The sequence below is a fragment of the Sinocyclocheilus grahami genome, unplaced genomic scaffold (assembly GCF_001515645.1).
Source record: "Sinocyclocheilus grahami isolate Dianchi unplaced genomic scaffold, SAMN03320097.WGS_v1.1 scaffold37.1, whole genome shotgun sequence".
NCBI classification, from domain to species: domain Eukaryota; kingdom Metazoa; phylum Chordata; class Actinopteri; order Cypriniformes; family Cyprinidae; genus Sinocyclocheilus; species Sinocyclocheilus grahami.
In genome coordinates this window covers 687,084-708,343 of record NW_015505216.1, presented here as the reverse complement: position 1 = coordinate 708,343, position 21,260 = coordinate 687,084, and the positions used below count along the sequence as shown (strand labels likewise).

At 36.2% G+C, this 21,260-nt stretch overlaps 1 protein-coding gene across 1 annotated transcript in view; it reads right to left on the bottom strand.

Annotated features, from left to right (window-relative positions):
- Positions 1 to 21,260, bottom strand: part of ascc3 (activating signal cointegrator 1 complex subunit 3) — a 160,358-nt gene that overhangs the window by 3,863 nt on the left and 135,235 nt on the right. Inside the window, exons 24-31 of the mRNA XM_016267399.1 lie at positions 16,557 to 16,694; positions 14,267 to 14,387; positions 14,056 to 14,188; positions 13,835 to 13,960; positions 9,618 to 9,729; positions 9,113 to 9,247; positions 5,747 to 5,971; positions 1,093 to 1,244 (exon numbers count right to left, since the gene is read on the bottom strand). Coding sequence (XP_016122885.1) covers positions 1,093 to 1,244; positions 5,747 to 5,971; positions 9,113 to 9,247; positions 9,618 to 9,729; positions 13,835 to 13,960; positions 14,056 to 14,188; positions 14,267 to 14,387; positions 16,557 to 16,694 — 1,142 coding nt within the window. The remainder of the gene's footprint in view (positions 1 to 1,092; positions 1,245 to 5,746; positions 5,972 to 9,112; positions 9,248 to 9,617; positions 9,730 to 13,834; positions 13,961 to 14,055; positions 14,189 to 14,266; positions 14,388 to 16,556; positions 16,695 to 21,260) is intronic.

Sequence of the window (21,260 nt, the reverse complement as noted above, 5' to 3'; positions counted from 1 at the left end):
TTAAAATATTTTATATCGTACAAAACCATGTTGTAATTCATCAATATAGTCAATGTAACTAATATGAAATAATAAATATAATAAAACAAAAGGTTTTGAGTCATACATTTTTTTTAAAGATCATTCATATCAGAATTATAGCAAGCTGTATCAATAAGTAATAGTTTTTAATTGTAAAAGCATCAATTTTCCAAGCCTTTAATTGGCATGCAAACCAACTGTAAAACAACTTGGTTGTCTTACATTGTAGTCAGTCCACTCGTGTATGTAGATTATGAGCTTCACCACACATCAGATGCTATGACACAAATGTTAGGATGCTCTATAACTTATAGGCCATTCTAGGGCATTCAACATTTTGAACTGAAAGGGCCAAATGATTCTACTGGCCCCAGTCAGGGTCTTCTGGTTAGACGTACAGCAGGTATCTCCATTTGATTGATGTTGTCATGATAAGATTGTGCAGCAAACACTATATCTGTGAGGCAAACAGCAGAACAATGGAAGGCCGCACAGATGCTGTGGTCACAGCTGTCCTCAGGAGTGTGCAGGCGATCAGCACCTCTGGGACACCCAGGATCAAAGCACCTGGAGACGTGACCCAGGAACTCCATCAGGCTCTGCAGCAGGACTGGGTTAACATCCCGTCACTGGCTGCTTCACAAGCTCTTTGTGCACTAGATGTGTCAAGTAGGGACATTTACCATTTACAAACAATATCTTAAATTGTGTTCCGAAGACGAACGAAGCTTTTACGGGTTTAGAACGAAATGGGGGTAAGTGATTAATGACAACATTTTCATTTTGGGGTGGAGTATCCCTTTGAGTAACTATAAAAGAATCAGAAGAAATACTGTTTAAATTACTTAAAAAAAACGGTTAAAATAACGTCTAATACTACCCAAATATATTGTTTTTTATACTGATGTTGGTTGAGCATAATTTCTAATCTCTATTATATCAGGATTCTGTACACAGTACCTGTTCTGGGATATTGGTGTAGGGACAAATGTTAAAATGAGTGATGAGTGTTGATGAAATAAGGATGTACAGTAACGGACCCGGTACAGGACGCATTACAAGTTTTTGTACCTGAAGACATAGAGATCCTGCTTTTGGATTTGAGGAAGTGTGAGCAGCGAGGAATCGTGAAGCCATCTGGCCTGAATGATCATCTGTACAAGGTTGCAAATGCTCAGCGCAGACACGAGCCATCCTTCATTCGCCACCACATCTAGCATAGCCTGCAGAGAGAACAACATCAACACAGTCACTTGCGCTTTAACGTTTGGGGTTAATAGTTTTTTTTTTTTTTTTGAAAGAACAGAAATGGATAATTTGATTCAGCAAGAACATTAATTTGATCAAAAGTAATATTTAAGATGTTACAAAATATTTCTATTTCAAATAAATGCTATCCTTTTGACCTTTCTATTCATCAAACAATACTGAAAAAAAATGTGTCATGTTTCCACAAAAATAATAAGCAGCACAACTGTTGTCAACATTGATAGTAATAAGAAATGTTACAATATTTCACAATAATTGTATTTTTGATCAAATAAATGCAGCGTTGGTGGTCTTTCCCACCCCACAAACTAAATATTACACAGCATAAAATAGAATCATGGCATTTGAAAGTATCTTAATGTAAACATATTCCTACCTTTAGATAAACTATGTGATGCTGATATTGAATATAAACAATCAGACCACTAGGAATATCAATGAGTACTATTGGTATATCTGTATTTATATGTCAGCCCGTCTTCTAGATTTCCACACTATCTCTGTGGCTCTGTCAGTCTCTCCTCCTCTATCTAAGGTTAAAGTTTGCTGAGCTCAGCTGCGCTAACACACTTAATTAATCAAAAAGTCATTTCCTCTGTAACTATGAGTAAAAAGCACCTGAAGAGCACCGGAAAGCCTGCAAGTTAATCAAAATGCTAATGCAGTACAAATTAAAGTTGTGATTAACATTTCACAGTAGCTGCTTGAGTAAATTGAGGACAGCAACAGGATGATGGGACAAACCTTTCCGTGAGGAAAGAAAGAGACAGACAGGCATTCAAAAATAATAGTAATTTTTCTTTAAAAAATAAATCAAATAAAGCTCAGAGGACTGACAATAAACATAGAACGGGTTACTAGTCATCCAATGACTGTTTAGCAGGTTAAAGAAGTTTTTAAAATATTTATTGAATGGTTTAAATGAAGTTAAAGAATTCATTTGTACATCAAGCTGTATTAGCGCTGAATAACTCATATAAAAAGTAAATGTCCTTTTTTTTTATGTACAGTATGTGTGTGAAAGCTCTGCATTCTGTGTTGTTTATGTGATAAAGTATTGTAACCTTGAGTGAACCTGCTGTAACGCAAGACAAATTTCAGACTCAGTCTGACAATAAAGTGTATCGTATCGTATCGTAGGTAACTAGACTATCGTTTATGTAGATTTTATTTATTTATTTTTTAATTATTGAAGACAGCGTGTTAACTAAATTGTTACAAGGTAATTTAAGGTCATTTTATTTACTGATATTACTAATAATGTCACAATTATAATTAATAAATGGCTATAAGACAACAACAACAACCCTCTTAGAAGATACTGTGAGCAATCTGTCGATCCATTTTTTTTTGGTAAGGACTGATGATAGTTTGGACATGATCGTAAACCAGCCTACAAGGCTTCCGCAAGAAACTAGTTGTTGTGAAAATTCATCGACTACTTTGTTTGAAAATCTGACGTGAATTTACACAATTACTACTCCTTCAATATTTATGTTTCCATCCAAAGTTGCAAATTAAACTTATGTGGAAAACTAGAACATCGCATGACACCTCCCATGTGTTCAACAAGACACAATCGTCACTTCCTGGGAAACTGGTGAAAAGTATCCGTAATGAAATGAAAGTTGATGCAACTGGGGTAGCCTGTTTTTTTCCCTTACATAATAAATGACAGACAAAACACATCAGCAAACATCGTCATTTTCGTTTTCCTGCGTTCCGATTGGGAATGCAATTGTGTTCTGGGAGGTAATTGTAACGAATGATTTTGATGGCGGACTTTGGCTCAGGCATTTCAGAATTATAAAACAACATTTGAGATGTGATGAGATTGGTGTGTTGGCTAAACCAGTTATCTAATAGCATGATTTGATTTTTTGTTACACATCAAGGAATTTATAAGATGAATGGACTTCCAGTTTTCTTATTGGATAAAAAAAAATCACCTCAAATGAGCACCTAAGGTTTTTATGTGCATTTTAAGATTTTATGCTTCTCGTGATGTTGATGGAAACTTAGCTAAAGATGCCTAACATGTCTGTTTGCATTCATACATGTCACATTTCAATTGTAAAACATTTCTAACTTGAACAATTTCTAAAAGTATATAACTTGAAATATTTGAGAATAATTACAAAACCATCAAAAACAAAGCAGCAATTTGAATTCTTGATTTTACACTACCATTTGAAAGCTTAAGTAAATTAATACTTTTATTCATCAAAGATGCATTAAAATGATCAAAAGTGACAGTAAAAAAACGTATCATGTTACAAAAGAGTTCTATTTTAATTACATGCTGTTCTAAAGACTGGAGTAATGGTTGCTGAACAGATATTGTAGTTGTAAAAATATTTCACCATATTACTGATTTTACTGTATCTTTGATCAAATATATGCAGCCTTGGTGAAAGTAAGAGACTTCTTTCAAAAACAACCTTTTGAACGATAGTGTATCTTCCTGTAATAACTCACACTTTGATAGTCTATAATTCATGGCAAATGCAGAGAGAGAGAGAGAGAGAGAGAGAGAGAGAGAGAGAGAGAGCAAATAAACATTCAAATGTAATCATCGCAGCTGGGCATCATGGGAAGGGTTAATTCTCTGACATCACTGCAGGACGAGCTCAGCTGTGTGAGAGACTGACTGCTATGAATGCATGGGGCTGCCAGCAACACTGCCACAGCGGGAACCCAGAAAAGTAACCATATCATGTAGAAGCATAGCCAATCACTCCCACACACACACACGTAGAGAATCACAGGCACTTGCTCTGCTCCGCACACATGAGCCATTGGCAGAGCCGGACCGCCAGCGTGGACAATCTGTCCAGTCTCCGGCCGAAGAAAATCAAGAGTGCGGTCTCAGGCAAAGCCACTTGCAAACAGATCCAGAAGCATAGCCAATCACTCCCACACACACACACGTAGAGAATCATAGGCACTTGCTCTGCTCCGCACACATGAGCCATTGGCAGAGCCGGACCGCCAGCGTGGACAATCTGTCCAGTCTCCGGCCGAAGAAAATCAAGAGTGCGGTCTCAGGCAAAGCCACTTGCAAACAGATCTGAAGGTGTGCCATCAGGCATGAACAATCAACATCAGGCTGCTCGGCCAGCTCAGGCAGCGCATGCGTTTTTATGGCTGCCCTTGAGGCGAGTGTTTTATTACGTTTCAAACGACCTGACAGCAGAATATCCATAAATCATATCCACACTTCAGCCACTCTGTCCTCAGTGTGTTGCACTGTGATTCTGTTTACACGCGTCAGAATAACACAGGATGGCAGAGCACCATTAAGATGCAGTCTCAGAAAAGCAACTTGTTAGCTTTTGCAACACCCACCCACAAACACACCCACGCTAACCACAGCAATAATAGAACAATTAAGGTTGTGAATTCTTCTTTAAAAAAGGACATATATTTTCTAAAGTAAATCTTGTTTTGCTATTATTTCCTGCTCTAACACTGCATTTGCTAAACTGACCTTAACAGAGTAGAGTAGACCTGACAGACCCTGACAGTTTAATATTATAATCAAAGGGTTTAATTTCAGCTTGAATATCATTGCGTGTGACATAAAGCAACAACTGATAATTTACCTCGGATCATGAAAATAAATGAAAGTGTGTTGGAAACACTTTCAGAGCGATTATTAACAGGAAATAAATGATCAAACATTGACATCCAAAGCTCATCTGACATTAAAGCGTGCTTAGAATAAACAGAAAATGATGGTCCATTGGTGTGGACACTAATATATTTAATATTATAGTTTCTGTTCTTGGCATGAATAGGCCTTAAGCCTTGAACCAAACCAGACAACTGTGTGAACAAATGACAAAACATTATAGTTTTATTCAGATAAAAAAACAACAACAACAACTTTATACTCGTGCATATCAACACAAAAATCAAAAACATCCCACATGAACTAACGCCAAGTAGTTAGCTATTGTTAGCTTCCCTAGTCTGCAAAAACTCAAGCCAACACTGCTTGCAGTGAATCTCATTTCCACACGTCACCTCTGATTGGTAGATCTCTCTTTAGCATTATGGGTAGCGTAGTTCTTTAACAAGAACACAATTCGCAATTAAGCACATTTTAAAAACTAAGATACATTTTTGGTAAAAATCTAGTTCAGTAGTGAAACAATTAATTTGAGTTTTATTCTAATGTTGCACTATATAAATATAAACAAACAAATAGGCAGTTGACATACAGTATAATGTGTTCATTGACATTTTTTACAAATCAACAAAGATTTCTATAAAGGCTTTATGTTTAGATTTCATGTCATCTATATACTGGATATGCGGGATATACTGCTATTATCAGAACAAAACTAGAACTGCTCCCGAGAATCTGTTCCCGAGTCAATGCAAGTCTGTAGATTTGAAAGAAACCGTAATATATAAACACACTCACACACAGATGAAGATAAACACACACCTGGCAGATGCGGATGGTGTTGTCCAGCACGGTTTTGGTGTCGGTTCCGTAGTCGCTGCAGGGCAGCTGTGCCCGGCTGAAGTGGGCCTGCATAAGCAGGTGTGTTTTGGTGTGCGCGCTGTCGTACGAGTGAGGGTTGACCTGCAGGGGGAGCCGCTGGGCCAGCTCGCTGTTCAGTTGGTCCTCGTTGTGGCGTACGGGGAGCTCGGCGTACTCCTCTGCGTCCTGTAAACACACACAAAGCATCCGCTGAACACCACTCACTCGCTTTTATGTCTACCCGCCAATCCACATCCAGCATATTCTATTAAAGACTGAAAAATGCCATAGACAGATGTAAACTATTACGATATTTTGAATATTGAACGACTTCCTGTTGTAAAGGTAATGTCATAAAAACAAAATGAACAACTAGAATAAAGCCTGGTCATATTGCGCACAATCCAGAACTGCATGTTATAAAAAAAAAAACAAAAAAAAACTAAAAATTTTTTTTTTTCTATCATCAAAATGTAACCAGTCTCTTCAATGACTTTTCATTTAGGATGATATCACATCTTTTTCAACCTTCTTCTCCAGCCATCTGTCAAACAGCAACCACTTTCACTATCCAATCAACTGCCAGTGAATACAAGTCCAACCCAACCTTTTTTTTTCTCAGTGAGTATACTCTTTTACTAAGAAATATATTGCATTATGGACCCCCAAAATCTCCAATTGTAGAAGATATTTCAGTGAGAAACAAGAAGCAATGAGGCATATTCTTCTACCACTACCCGTTACTATTAAACATGTTTAAACCTGAGCTTAGATTTATCTCTCTATGAAGTCTGCACTGTACAGAATATAAAGCGAAAAAAAAAAAGTGATAAATGTAATTGGAGGCCAACCTGTTCAGTTCAGTTTGACTCTATATCTTTCAGTGACATTTACAGAGAAAGAAACATTACAGTTCTTTGAGCTAAAAAGCCTGTTTGCACTCTCTGTGACTTTCCAGGCTGCCCTACAAAACTTGGCTTAAAAAAATCAATAAAAAGAGAGGTGAACCTCTGAAAACGAAATATTATATTCATTGTTTTATTGTAGTTATATAAGTCCCAAGATTGTTAGACAATATATTAACATATTTTATATCACATTACAACTTTAAACTGTAAAAACTAGTTTAAACACCTTATTTTAATGTTTTTCTTTTTTAAAAGAAATAAAAAAAATACTTTTTGGAAGATTTACTTATAATTTTCATACATTACATAATAATAATAATAATGTTACTTCTTAAATGCCAATATTCAAATCAATTCAATTCAATACAATTCAATTCACATTTGTACATTGCTTTTCACGAAACATCAAAACATAACGTTTCAAATTTCATGGAACAATCTAAGTCTTGTAAAAGGGGGGAATTATGCAGCTACAGGGAGGTTGTCAAATTGCAGGATATTTATTTTATGCATTTTTTTTTAATGCGTGTGTTAATAGCACCTTAGACACAGAGACAAAAAAAACTGCAAAGAATTGCATATCAGTTTAACAGTTTATAGCTATGTTGTATTATTTTAATTGCTGAATACAACTGAGAAGGTCAAGACCATTGTGTTGGGATGGGGGAGCTCTTGTAGCTATGAGGGGCGGCCTTGACTTGGTGTCTCATTATGAACCCTTCCACGGTAATTAGAGGACAATAAGGGTGAAAGAGGGGCTGATGGGGGAGGTGTCATGCGGAGGGGTCATTTGTTGCTATTGAACGACTGGTTAGAGTGAAAATGGGGGTCCTGCCCACTTCATGTCATGCTTTTGTTAAGCAACCAGTGTGAGCGTCAGACAGCGAGATGTAATGACTGAGTGGTAAGTGGATAATCAAGCGGGAAACATATAACTGTGAGGATCAGTGATTTATCCCTGCTGCCTCAGGCAACATTACCACATTAACATGTGCTCTTTTCCTATTACTGACACACAAACACGCCGGCATTAAAATTCACAGGCATGACTCAAACCTTCTCTCATCTCTCAAACCTTCTATGTTTTGACCAGTTCAGCAGATGAAGCATTTGTGGCGATGTCTTTAACATCAGGAAATCTGAGCTGGCCTCTAGTAGTTTGTTTGCCCAGGTCACACAGCAGTCACGGTCTCTGATGTCTTCTTTTCTTATATATATATATAGAAAATTGGAAGTTGCAATGGGCTTTTATGAAGAAACATTAAATTAAGCAAAACAAAAAACTTTGAATTTTGTGTTTTGAAATTTCAACTTTTAAATTGTGCCAATTTTATTAGTATTTTTAAATACTGATTGATGTTTTATTCAAATTTCTGATTGCAAAAAAAAAATCATTTTATATTTCTTATACATTTTAGAACTAATTAAATAAATGATTTAATCATGTTAAAAAATGTCCAAACATCAACAACAGATTTGAGTGGAAAACTTTTTATATTTGTGTATAAAATTAAAAATGTTTTTCTGGGTCAAAGCGACTTAAAATAATGGAACAGGTCACATATTTTTTTTTCAAATGGCTTGAAAAAAAATAACGAAGCTTAACATTTGGACAAAAATGCTGCTTATTCGACATAAAAAAAAAGATATAAAATGCTTCATTTATTTCATCGATTTCAACCAAGTCATCAATATTTGGTGACATGTCTAAAATTATAAATTGAATCTGTCATTTTCTATCAATAACCATTAAATAATCATCCAAAGGAAATATATTGTTTTATCAAAAACACAACAAAACCAAACAAACAAAAATGACAGAATGGCTAACAGGATTTCAGATCTCGCCTAATTTGGTAATAAAGTAAGATCTGTGCCTCAACTGGTTAAAATAAAAGAAATTAGATACCTATTTATACCACATTCGTGGAATTTCAATTTAAAGCACATTCTCATTACTTTTATATACTGAAGTTGCTCGGTCTCTAATCTCAACTGCTCTATCAGGACTGGTTATAAGAACATGTTTTAACAATCTTCTTTGAGAGTTTCCATCAGGTCTGCAGCGCCTCTACTATGAGACAGATGTCATGTGGTGAGGACGTCAGTGAAGTGTGAAAAGCCTTTATGTCTCAATTATGGCCGCGGCACTCTAGAGGGGCGGCACTCTAATGAGGCGAACGTAAAGAGCTGCTAATTTTCACACCAACCCTTGGGGTGGAATTATGTGTGTGTGTGTGTGAGAGTGCTCAGCTGTATCCAGCCAAACTGGACTCATGGAATAATCATTAACTGTGTCAGGATGTTGGCCAGTGAAGGTGGTGATGCATTGGTGTTTAAAGTGCACCGTCCCTGAACGCATCAATGACCAGAAGATGAGAGGAAAGAGTGGATCCTTTCAAAATGAATGTTTGCTCACCGACAGGATGGCCAGCAGCTCTTGGATGGGCAGCTCTGACTTCAGACGCTCTTTGAACATGCGGATGGTCTGGTGTTTCAGGTAATAGTAGGATGAGATGCGGCCGTACGTCAGCGGCTCGATGGTTTGCTCGTCCTGAACAACAAAAGACGGTCACTGATTAACAAACCAGAGGTCAAAATACAGCCGTACAGCGGGCAGGTCAAAGATGAAATTCCCTGTCAGTCCTCCAGCAAAAAGACAACTTCTGGAACAACTATTAGCTTCATTCCAAAAATCCAGTGCTCTGCATCACTGTCTCCAAAGGCAGCATTCTACATAAAATAAAACACTCTGCAGCAACTCTCTCAACGCTCACTCATGATACTGCAGTAGTAATATCTGAAAATAGCAGTAATAGTGAACAGATTATTGTTAATAACTGATATAAGTAAATTATTATATAAAAAAAACAACATAAAAAACTGGGCAGCACATACAAATGTAAATGCTAAAATGACTCTACCTCCTGTATTTCCATGCAGTAGGAACATTCCAGATCCCTCAGACTCCTCTCCACCAGGTTTGAAAGGAATTTGTTAATGGTTTCATGGGTGATGTCATCCAACTTATAGTAACTGAGAGCAAAGAGAGAGCAGTTAAAAGTGGAAAAAACACACACACAGGTTTGTTTTTGTGAAAAGTGGGGACATCCCATAGGCGTAATGGTTTTTATACTGTACAGACCATATATTCTATTGCCCTTTACCAACCCTACCCCTAAACCTCCCCCTCACAGGAAACTTTGTGCTATTTCAGATTTTCAATACACTCCATTCTGTGTGATTTATAAGCGTTTTGAAAAGTGGGGACATGGGGTAATGTCCTGAAAGTCACCTTCTCCTTGTAATACCTTTGTCATTATACAAATGTATGTCCTCATTTGTCACAAAAACGCACACACACACACACACACACAAAGTAGAATCCACTTATTATATTGGTTTTCAATATTGTACTGTAAAAAAAAACAAACAAATATTTCTTGAGTACATTTAATCATTGTGAGTATCTTTAATAATGCATATCTAGTGCAGCTAAAGATCCTTAAAACTCATTTGTCACAAAAACGCACACACACACACACACACACACACATACACACAAAGTAGAATCCACTTATTATATTGGTTTTCAATATTGTACTGTAAAAAAAACAAACAAATATTTCTTGAGTACATTTAATCATTGTGAGTATCTTTAATAAAGCATATCTAGTGTAGCTAAAGATCCTTAAAACAAGCTAACAGCAAAATGTATTAAAGTATCTTGGATAAGATAAGATATGAATATATCTTGAATGTAAGTGTATTTTGTATTGTGGCACTTGCAGATATTAAACAAAGAAAAAGTATACAACCCCCCCCCCCCCAAAAAAAAAACCAGCACCTCATGGCAAATTATAGTAAAAACAGATCCTCTAAAAAAAGCTTTCATTTCTCACACAGTTTTGCAAATCAGGTGAAGTTTTGATTTTGAAGAACGATTAGATATTTTTACTGCAAAAAAGACGTTACGATTATTATTATTTGAAGTGCATAAATAATAGGGAAGCACTAGTATAAAAAATGAGGCCAAAATCAACAGATTGGTTGATTTATATTGTGTGTGTTTTTTTTTTTTTTACAGTTCACACTATAGCTGCACAATACAGAGAAAAATATAATAAACTTGCTCGATAATGCAATGCTGATATGAGGCACAATAAACCTAAGAGTAATGTGTCAAATCAATTTCAATTATTTTCAAGTAGATTTAAAGCCAGAAATAATGACACATTCTTAATGCATGTCTCCTGTTCTTCCTGGATATAGAAAACAGCACTCAAACAACAGCTCAAAGTGAACAGCAAATCTTTTACTAAAGTCAAATACTGTCAAAAGAATTAATCAGCATTAAGATAAAATCAAATTCAAATCGAAACAAAAAGTGCCTAATGAACAACAATCACACGTCTAGTAATTCTCTCCAAGCTGTGATTTTTCCACTGGCCTTCGTAGCTTTGTAAGATAAGATCCTTCTTTGCTAGATCTGATAATTATTTTGGTATTTAATCATATACATATTACAGAGTAGCATTAAAAAAGTAGCATTAAAAATGTAACTAATAGTCTAATTTTCTACCATATACGATTTAATAAAATTAGCAGCTAGATAACAACAATTTACTTTGTGCTTTGGTCTAGTTTCACCTCCAGTCTAAACCAAATTATTTTTATAGGTAATACACTATATAGGCCTACATTAGCAGACATGGACAAGATGTGTGCTAATCGCGGCTGTTAGGACATCGCAAAAGATTTGTGTCAAGACAGAAATTGCTTTATCATGGCATGGGATTTTTATTTGTTAAATGAAAGTGTGGTTTATGTATTTTTGAGTTGTTGTATGTCAGAAAGTTAACCCTCAATAACACACAGTGTACCGAGGGCGGCACAGTAGAACACTAACAGGTTAATCAATACATTACAGAATCACACAAATAATGCATTTTATACTAGGGATGCACGATATTGGATTATTGCCGATATGCTGATATTTTTCAACTCATTTTGGCCGATACCGATATATTTTCTTTTGTTTGGAAACACCAAGTCTCTCCTGTGCAGATATAATAAGCAAAATATTTTTAATTTTGGTTAGTTTGTAACAATAACTTATTTGTTACAATTAATAATGTTAATAAACAATAAAGAAGGTTTTTTGACAGTACATTGATGCTTTGAAAATAACTATAAATAAACTATATATCGATCGCTGCATTTCCCCCCTCAGAAAGATGCAGTGTTAACCCTAACATATTATTTTAAGATTTAACATTTGTAGATGGTCTAAAGCAAAAGATTTGCAAAAACTCTTTAAAAACTCTTTTGCAAAAAAAAATTAATAAAAATAAATCAGTATATATAAAATGTATTTAATTTACAAGTGTCATGTTTGTTTTTCTTTTCATGTAAGCTATAGCTTCTGACCTTTAGATCAAAACATACTCATTATTTTATGACATCAATTACTGCATTATTTAATCAGAAACACAGTCTAAATGTTATTTGTGTAGGCTATTTTACGCTTAATTTAATTAGAAGTAAGCAAACAGCGCCCCCTACAGATTACAACTCCTTACTGAGCGGGCATTAGGACCCGGTGGAGGCTTTCACTGCTGCCACTGCATGAGCTATTACTGTTTACTTTATCACACACCGAACACGTCATTCTGTACGTGCTTTCACAAATTAAATTCAGCGATCCAAAATAGTCAATCTAATCATCATTCAGACAAAAATTTGCTTCAAGAATGAGCCACACTGTTTACGTGATCTAATCACTAGCTCACCCTGAGCACATGTGAGTTAACGAATTCCTCTTAACGGCAAGACATATCGGCATAATTTTTCATATCGGGCAGATGCCGATATGTACATTTAAAGCCATTATCGGCTGATTCCGATATCAGTCCGATAATATCGTGCATCCCTATTTTATACTGTTAGTGATAGTGCACAGATGCACAAAACACACCAGTCTCAGTCTCCTCTGACAGCACAGGTAGGTGTATATATAAAAACACAACACCCCCACACCTCCAGAAAAGCAATGCTACGCAGCAAAATCATTCCCAGGTTTGCTGGAGATTTAAAATCACTTCCATGCTCCGCAAAGTTCTAAGAGCCACCACATGAGATCCACACACAACTATGCACTTCATTAACTCTGAGTGACGGCAAACATTTCTCCTGCTGTGAGCAAGAAAAAAAGAAACTGCTAATTTTTTAGCACTCAAGCAATGAAGTATTAAGAACATAATCTGTGTGTGTTAATAATTAGCAAAAACAAATCATGGTGACATGTAAATAAAGATGTCCATGTAAATAATGATCAGTTGTCCATACAGACAGACACACACACACACACACACACACACACACACACACACACACCTATTCTTTAGTGCTTTGTGTCTGGAAGGATAATTTACAGAGCCAGTTTTGGCTGGTACAAGCTTGCACAATGTGGAAATCTCCAACCAGTCAACAGGTGGAGAGAGGTGTCATGAAGGTAACTGCCTGTCAGGAGGCCTGATGTGTGTGTGTCAGTGTGAGAAAGGACATGTCTTTGACTAAAAGGCCACAGGTCTACAGACTCTTTCTGAATTTTTCATAGCGTCGCATTATTATTCCACAGTTCAAAAGCTGGTCTTAAACAAACCTTTGGGAGTTAGCTAAGAAAAGAACTGACTGTTCAGACAAACCACAGGGCTGTAGGTTCCACCCTTAAAAGATATGCAGAGCTGTAGGTGCTACACACCATAGATTATCTTTTTTTCAGATTTATGCTGCCGTTTTGTATGGTTCCTTGAAGTCTAATTGGTTATCGTTGGGACAGCATGCAATGATTTATGACAGCTAGATTAATAAAAGTCCATATTGTCCATTGTTAATTTATGATACCTAATGCAGTCTAAATCTTCATGAAAGCAAAAACTATCTTCATGAGCACCATGTGTGCCAAATGGAACATGTCCATCTCTAATCTTAGCAATGATGGCCATCCTGCTTTCTATGTATCAGTTGACCACTACAACTAAGTATCCTAGCCATATGACATCACTGATGAGACTCAAAACTAGGATCTTCACCCGGGGTGAGACAGTGAATGTTGTGAGTGATGCACGACATGCGGTACCTTGGGTTCATGACCAGCCTGCGGAAGAAGTACGTCCAGGTGATGTAATCCATGGCGTCTTGTTTTGAGGTGACTGTGCCTGCTGCGATTTCTGCATTCAAGTGGTCGGCGAGCACGCTCAGAAGACTGAAGATACACAGGAAATACACCACTTCTGTCATTATCACACAGTCACTTAGAGTACTAACACGAAACAGGGAGATTTATTGCTTTGTACACACCTAGACTCCACAGGGAATGGCTCGTACAAGAACTTCTTATAGAAGTCCTTCTTGATGTCGTGCACAAGGATAACAGCCTTGCCCTGGTCATCAAACTGCGGTCGCCCTGCTCGACCCATCATCTGAAGAACATCTGGAATGGAAATGATAGAGATCAATGAAATTGGACAGTCAGTCAGCGAAAACACACACATATAAAAACAGATGTTACCTGTTATGGGGTAATCCACGTAGCGGCGGGTTTTTCCGTCATAGTATTCTGTGCCCTTCACGATCACTAGGTGAGCAGGGAAGTTGACGCCCCACGCTAGTGTGCTGGTTGCAATTAACACCTTAGAGAGAAGTCAAAGGAAAATGTAGGGTCAAATCTTATCTCAATGTTATTTCACCTTATTTTGTTTGTAGGGTTGTAGCCGTTTTACAATTTATCTCATATAATTCATATATCTTACCTTATGTAGTACCAGAAAACGCCACTGAATTACGCTATGTATTACACGACAACGATGTAGTCAAAAACGGAAAAGTCTTGCATTTTAAAAAAGTTTCACGTATACAAGACAACGTTTTCAAAACGATTCGCGTTTACACATATCCGCGAAAACGGCCAAAAACGCTGAATTGCGTATGCTAGGCCAGTAGTTGGCGCTGTCACCTTGTTAGCAAACAGTACCTGTAGGGAAGTGAAGATTATATGTTGTATATGATGCGTCTCCGCCGTTGGTTGTAATATTGGTGAAGTAAAGCCACACTTTGCTGAAGAAGCGTTAGCAAACTCTTGAGCAGCAACAACAGTACCATGTACTCCGCCATTGTTGTGTACGTTTGTTCACGCTTGCCTTTAAAATGGACACGTACTGTGCATGTCTACATACCGAACACGTACTACGCACGCACATGACGTCACCGTTTTCAGAGATTCCCGTATTGGGTGTATACGTTATATAATATGCGTTTTCAGTCCCCAAAACGCTGTTGTCGTGTAAACGAACAGTCAAAACACATAAAAAGTTTCCCGTTTTTGGATGAAAACGTTGTCGTGTAAACGGCCCCTCAGTTACTGTAAGAAATCAGACCTATTTCATGGCCAAAAACACACTAGAGTTCAAAAGTTTGGGGTCAGTAAGATTTTTATTATGGGGGGAACTCGTGGCCTAATGGTTAGAAAGTCGGACTCGTAACCCAAAGGCTGCGGGTTCGAGTCTCGTGCCGGCAGGGATTGTAGGTGGGGGGGGAGTGAATGTACAGCGCTCTTTTCCACCTTCAATACCACGACTGAGGTGCCCTTGAGCAAGGCACCGAACCCCCAACTGCTCCCCGGGCGCCGCAGCATAAATGGCTGCCCACTGCTCCGGGTGTGTGTTCACGGTGTGTGTGTTCACTGCTGTGTGTGTGCACTTTGGATGGGATAAATGCAGAGCACTAATTCCTAGTATGGGTAACCATACTCGGCCACATGTCACGTCACTTTATTTTATTTTTAAAGACTTTTAAGACCTTTTCAGGCCCTGAACAAACAAAATACTATGCACTATGCAAATGAATACTGTATAACCACACAGAACAAACCTATACAATTTGTTTTACGTAATTAAAAAGAAATACAATTCTAAAATTATTAAAATACACAAGACATGTTTTACTTAATATATACTGTACATATAAATATAAATTTGTTTATGCACTAATATATCAATACATATGAATTAGAGGTTGACAAATGTGGTATTTTGCTAATATGATCATTTGTAATTTATACAATATGTTTAAAGACAGGCAATGAACAGATTAATGTGCCAACTCTAGTACAATCTATGTGTTGTGTCAGTGTGTTAAATATTGTTTTATTCTTTCCTTCTTGCAACAGGTCGTTCCATCAGAGCCTTCTGAAGTTTAATAATCATATTACAGGCCAGATCATGATTCCTGTTTTTCAGAATGACTTCTGAAGGATCATGTGACACTGAAGTAATGATGCTACAATTTCAGCTTTGCCTCACAGGAATAAATTACATTTTAAATATATTCAAAGAGAAAACAGTTATTTTAAACCGCAATTCGCAATATTTGATCAAATAAATGCATGAGCATAAGAGACTTCTTCTATCCGTGGAGTGCCTCTGTTAACTGAACTTCAGATGTGCTTTACATGCTAAATCGCTATCATACTGATGTGTGAAATATCACATTTGCATTATATCAACATTTTACAGCCAGGCCTCTGAAGACATAAACCCACGAGAACAGCGAGCTGCATTAATAAGGACGTTTCGTTTGGATCTGGTTTGGATTTGAATAAATCAATTCATCTCTCATCACTCAAAAATGCCAACAAAAGTTCTCCACGAGTATATTTATGATTCTTTTACAATCTCTCAGCTGACAGCTATTCACCCAAAAATAGTTCATATATTCAATTTCTTCCAAAATGCTTTGGGGGGTCAGCGTGGAAAAAGGTTGATCTGCTGGTGAATCACACATCACCTAACAGCAGGTCTCACCTGGATCTTACAGTTGACAAAGAGCTCTTCCACTGTCTTCCGGTCTCGCTCGTGAAGTCCCGCGTGATGCATCCCGATCCCAAACGCCAGGGTCAGCTTCAGGTTTGACTCTCTTATAGTGCCGATGATATCGTTCATCTAACAAGACACACAGACATTAGAAACTATGGCAGACGCTATGCACTTTCTTCATAAAAAAAAGAAAAGAAAAAATAGAAACAACAGAGATGGACATGTTAGGATGGGCAACAGTGGAAACAAATAGAGGGAAGTGCTGTTAGATGTGAGATGGACAGCTAACGGCAGCCGGCTGTCACTCAAACAGCAGGGTTTTAGGTCGTTACACGCTTCAGTGCAGTGAACCAGCGGGATGCCCCGTATATCACTGGAACACACAGCCAGGACGCTGGAGCTATCAGCACATGGAGCTCACGCGCCTGAACCTCACTGCTGCAGTGTCATCTAAAAATACAAATTATTAACTCGCCCTCATGTTGTTTCAAACCTGTATGCAGTTTTTTAAAATAATTTTTTAATGGAATAAAAAAAAAAAGAGAAATTTTGAAGAATCTTAATCATGCTCTTTTTTTTTTACAAAATAGCAGTTCATAGTAAAAAAAAAAAAAAGTACTATGAAAATAGTATAAATGTGTAATATAAACATTATATTCCAAGTCCTCTTAAGACATTGATAGCCTTTTTTTTTAAGTTCTTAAAAATATATTTTTGTGAAAAGTTCGTAAGAAATGCTCTTGAAAGACATCGCTGTTTATTTGGTCAAAAATAAAGTAAAACAGTAATACTGTGAAATATTATTATTATTATTATTAAAATAGTGTTTTTCTATTTGAATATATTTTAAAATGTAATTTATTCCTGTGATGCAAAGCAGTTATTACTCCAATCTTCAGCATCACATAATTCTTCTGAAATAATTTTAATATGCCGATTTGGTGCTCTGGAAATATTTCTTATTTTCAATGTTGAAAAACAGCTGTGATGCTTATAATATTAATATTTGTGTACAAACTGTGATACTTTTTTTCCCAGGGTTCTTTAATGAATAGAAAGTTCAGCTTTTATTTGAAATAAACATACTTTGTAACATTGATAACATTAATGTCTTTACTGTCACTTGTGATCAACTTAATGTACTGCTGCTAAATAAAAGTAGAAAATTCATAAAAAACAAATACATAATTTACCCCAAGCTTTTGACAGTAGTATATTTGTAACTTGTAAAGCGACCTTGAGTTTGTAAAAAGTAATGAATAATAACAATGAGGGCAAATAAATGATGAGAGCATTTTAATCGGATGAACTCTTTTAAACCAGACTTGAATTCTATCTCTCCTATATAGAAGTATAAACGGCAGCCTTCCCTATTCTCTGCATGTTACATGTGTAATGTCTTTTATTGGGTCTTTAACAGGGTAGGCTCATAAAAGACAGGCATTAACACGCTTTATGGGGCTGCATGCCTTTACACGCAGTCTGTGTAATAGAAAAATAGGCCACTAACATCAGTATCTGCCTCATAAATGCCTGCTGCGCAACAATTCAAACAGTCAAAGCAGTTTTACACAAATCCGCATTCATAAAAGGAACAGCTCACACAAGAAAACACCATTTTTGGGTGAACTATCCCTTTAAGAATCAGACTGAGCGATTCGGTCATATATTGTTGCATACAGAATAGGGATGGGCATTTCAAGCAAAAATAACATCCGATGGTCGCTAAGAATTATTAGATTATTATTCGAAAATCGCACCCCTTCCCCGCATGCACGCACACATGTATAGGCTACCAATCCGATTTGTGGAGTAGATGCGTATCATATGTACGTGAAAACTGCATATCATATGCACGCCAATAAATTTCGTATCATATGCACACGAAAACTGCGCATACTTTAAGAATCAGACTGAGCGATTCGGTCATATATTGTTGCATACAGAATAGGGATGGGCATTTCAAGCAAAAATAACATCCGATGGTCGCTAAGAATTATTAGATTATTATTCGAAAATCGCACCCCTTCCCCGCATGCACGCACACATGTATAGGCTACCAATCCGATTTGTGGAGTAGATGCGTATCATATGTACGTGAAAACTGCATATCATATGCACGCCAATAAATTTCGTATCATATGCACACGAAAACTGCGCATAATATGCACGCCAAACACGTGCGTAGCATATACACGCCAAAGTCCATTTTTGCATATCAATACCACGAGTTTTCGTTTTTATTGGCGTACTATTTATATGCATTTTCATGGTGCAGAAAAACGGAGTTGGCGTGTTCTCTGCGGCAGGACTAATTGTGAACAGATTGCGCTCCTGTCTTCAACAGATTTTGTTAATGGATTTAGAGCGTTCACACTGCAAGCGGTTGCTGTCCGGCAGTGCGTTCCAGGAGCTGCAGCAGTGCAGCGATCGTTTCCGCACCGAGTCTATTTTTGCTGTGCTGCACGAGACAATGTGCTCTTTTGTTGTCTTTGACGGCTTTTAGGTGCGTTATTTCCCTACATGAACGAAAACCACCGAAAACATGGGGAATTTTTACTTTTTGACAATCGCACAACCTATTCGATATTCTATAATTAAATCAACTAATCGAATATTTGAAAATCGTGACCCATCCCAAATACAGAATCCACTATAGAATCAATTCTACATGAACTGATTCTTTAATTCTGAGGTATTGGGAATCGAGAGTCAATTCCAAAGGTTGACATTGATTCCACTCCAGAAACTCTCTTCTAATAGAGAAACTATTAAAATCGGAAAAGCTCTGAGAGACATTCTTAAAAGTTTAACTTCAGCACGGTGGAATGCAAAACCATGTTCTGTGTGAAGCAGCCTTAACCTTGATAAATCAGTTCACTCCAGAAAGTCTAGTGTTAACTAGCAAACTGCATTACTTGTTTGTTTTTTTTGGTCTGATTCGAAATTCTAAAAGGCAGACAATCCATATCTAAACTTGTTAGTTTGGGAAACTAATAACATATAATATATACATATTACACAATATAATATTTATGCTCTTTATCATGTTATCATAAAACACTGTCTAAATTTCTAGCAATAGCGCTGTATTAACTTGACTGTTATTTGCATAGTTATGGTTATATATGTGTCTTGCTTTTTTTTTTCTTCTCTAAATCTGACTGTTTATTATTGTATTTGACACTACCAATTTAATTAAAATGGGTTATTTATTTATTTATACAAAATTTAGTAAAAACGTGAAATTTTTAATTTAGAAACAATTATCTTTTTTTTATTTCCAGTATTTGTAGAGAGACACAATTTTTTTTTTGGAATAAGAACTGAAAACATAAATCATAATTTCCAAAACCCAGATTCCGAATAATTTCTAAAAGTTTTGGAATTGAACAGCACTAATAAGCAATGTGCACTGCTGCACAGTCAGAACAATTATTAAAGAATAATTTGTGTGTGTGTGTGTGTGTGTGTGTATGTATATACACACACACACACACACACATATATACATATATATATATATATATATATATATATATATATATATATATATATATATATATATATATATATATATATATATATATATATATATATATATATATATATATATATATATATATATATATATATATATATATATATATATATAGACACACACACACACATATACATACATATTATATATATATATATATATATATATACACACATATACAGTATATAGCGTCTATGCAGCTCATGCTTTCAGTTTGCTGTGAACAAGATTCACTGTTTTGTATAATGATTCACATGTAAATACATTTTAAATGCAGATTCTATATTTCTCTGTGGGGAGAACATAAAAACTGCTATGTTTGTATATATATGTATATATGTATATATATACAGTTGTTCACTGACCTTTGTGATTGGGATGAGAAAACCATTCCTTTTTTTTCTGACTAGCTCTCTAATAGCGCACTTTGAAAATATTAGCACACATCTGTGGTGGCGAGCAGAAAAAGCTGTTTGTTCACATCTTGAAATAATCTGAAGGCATGCAGTGGAACGGAAAGAGGAATTTAATGAGAGATGACACAGGCTTTTGCACTAGAATCTGCTCTGAGCCATACTGTAATCACCGATAAAGAGATACTGAGCTTCTTGAGATTGTGGAATTGCGGGAATATTGAGTATAAGACAGAAGAGAGAGAAAGTAACAACAGTAGCAACGCCAAAGAAATGAGGCAGTAAAAGTGTAAGTCCTATTCACACGCTCAGTGATGTGAGCCTGTTACAAATTGCAAATGCGATCTTTTACTCCAAAGCTATTCAAAACTATCAGAAATGTCTGCATGTCTTAACAGAAACGAAAGGCATTCAATACAGTTTTCTCAGAACTATCCATTTTAAATTACATTTTTATTTAAAACTGTGGCAGTAATTTAATGCTTCGCAACCACAATGTGTTCCTATCATTTTAGACTTAAGGTAACACGTTACAATAAGGTTGTACATGTTAGCTATACTAAATAAATATATTAGCTAATGCATTATGAACAAACATGAATTAACAATGAATAATAGTATATTTATCATTTTAAATGAACCTTGACTATTAAATACACTGTAAAAAAATGAGTGTAATTTTAACTGTAAAATATTGTAAAAAAAAAAAAAAAAAGCTGCTTATAAGTTAACAGTAAG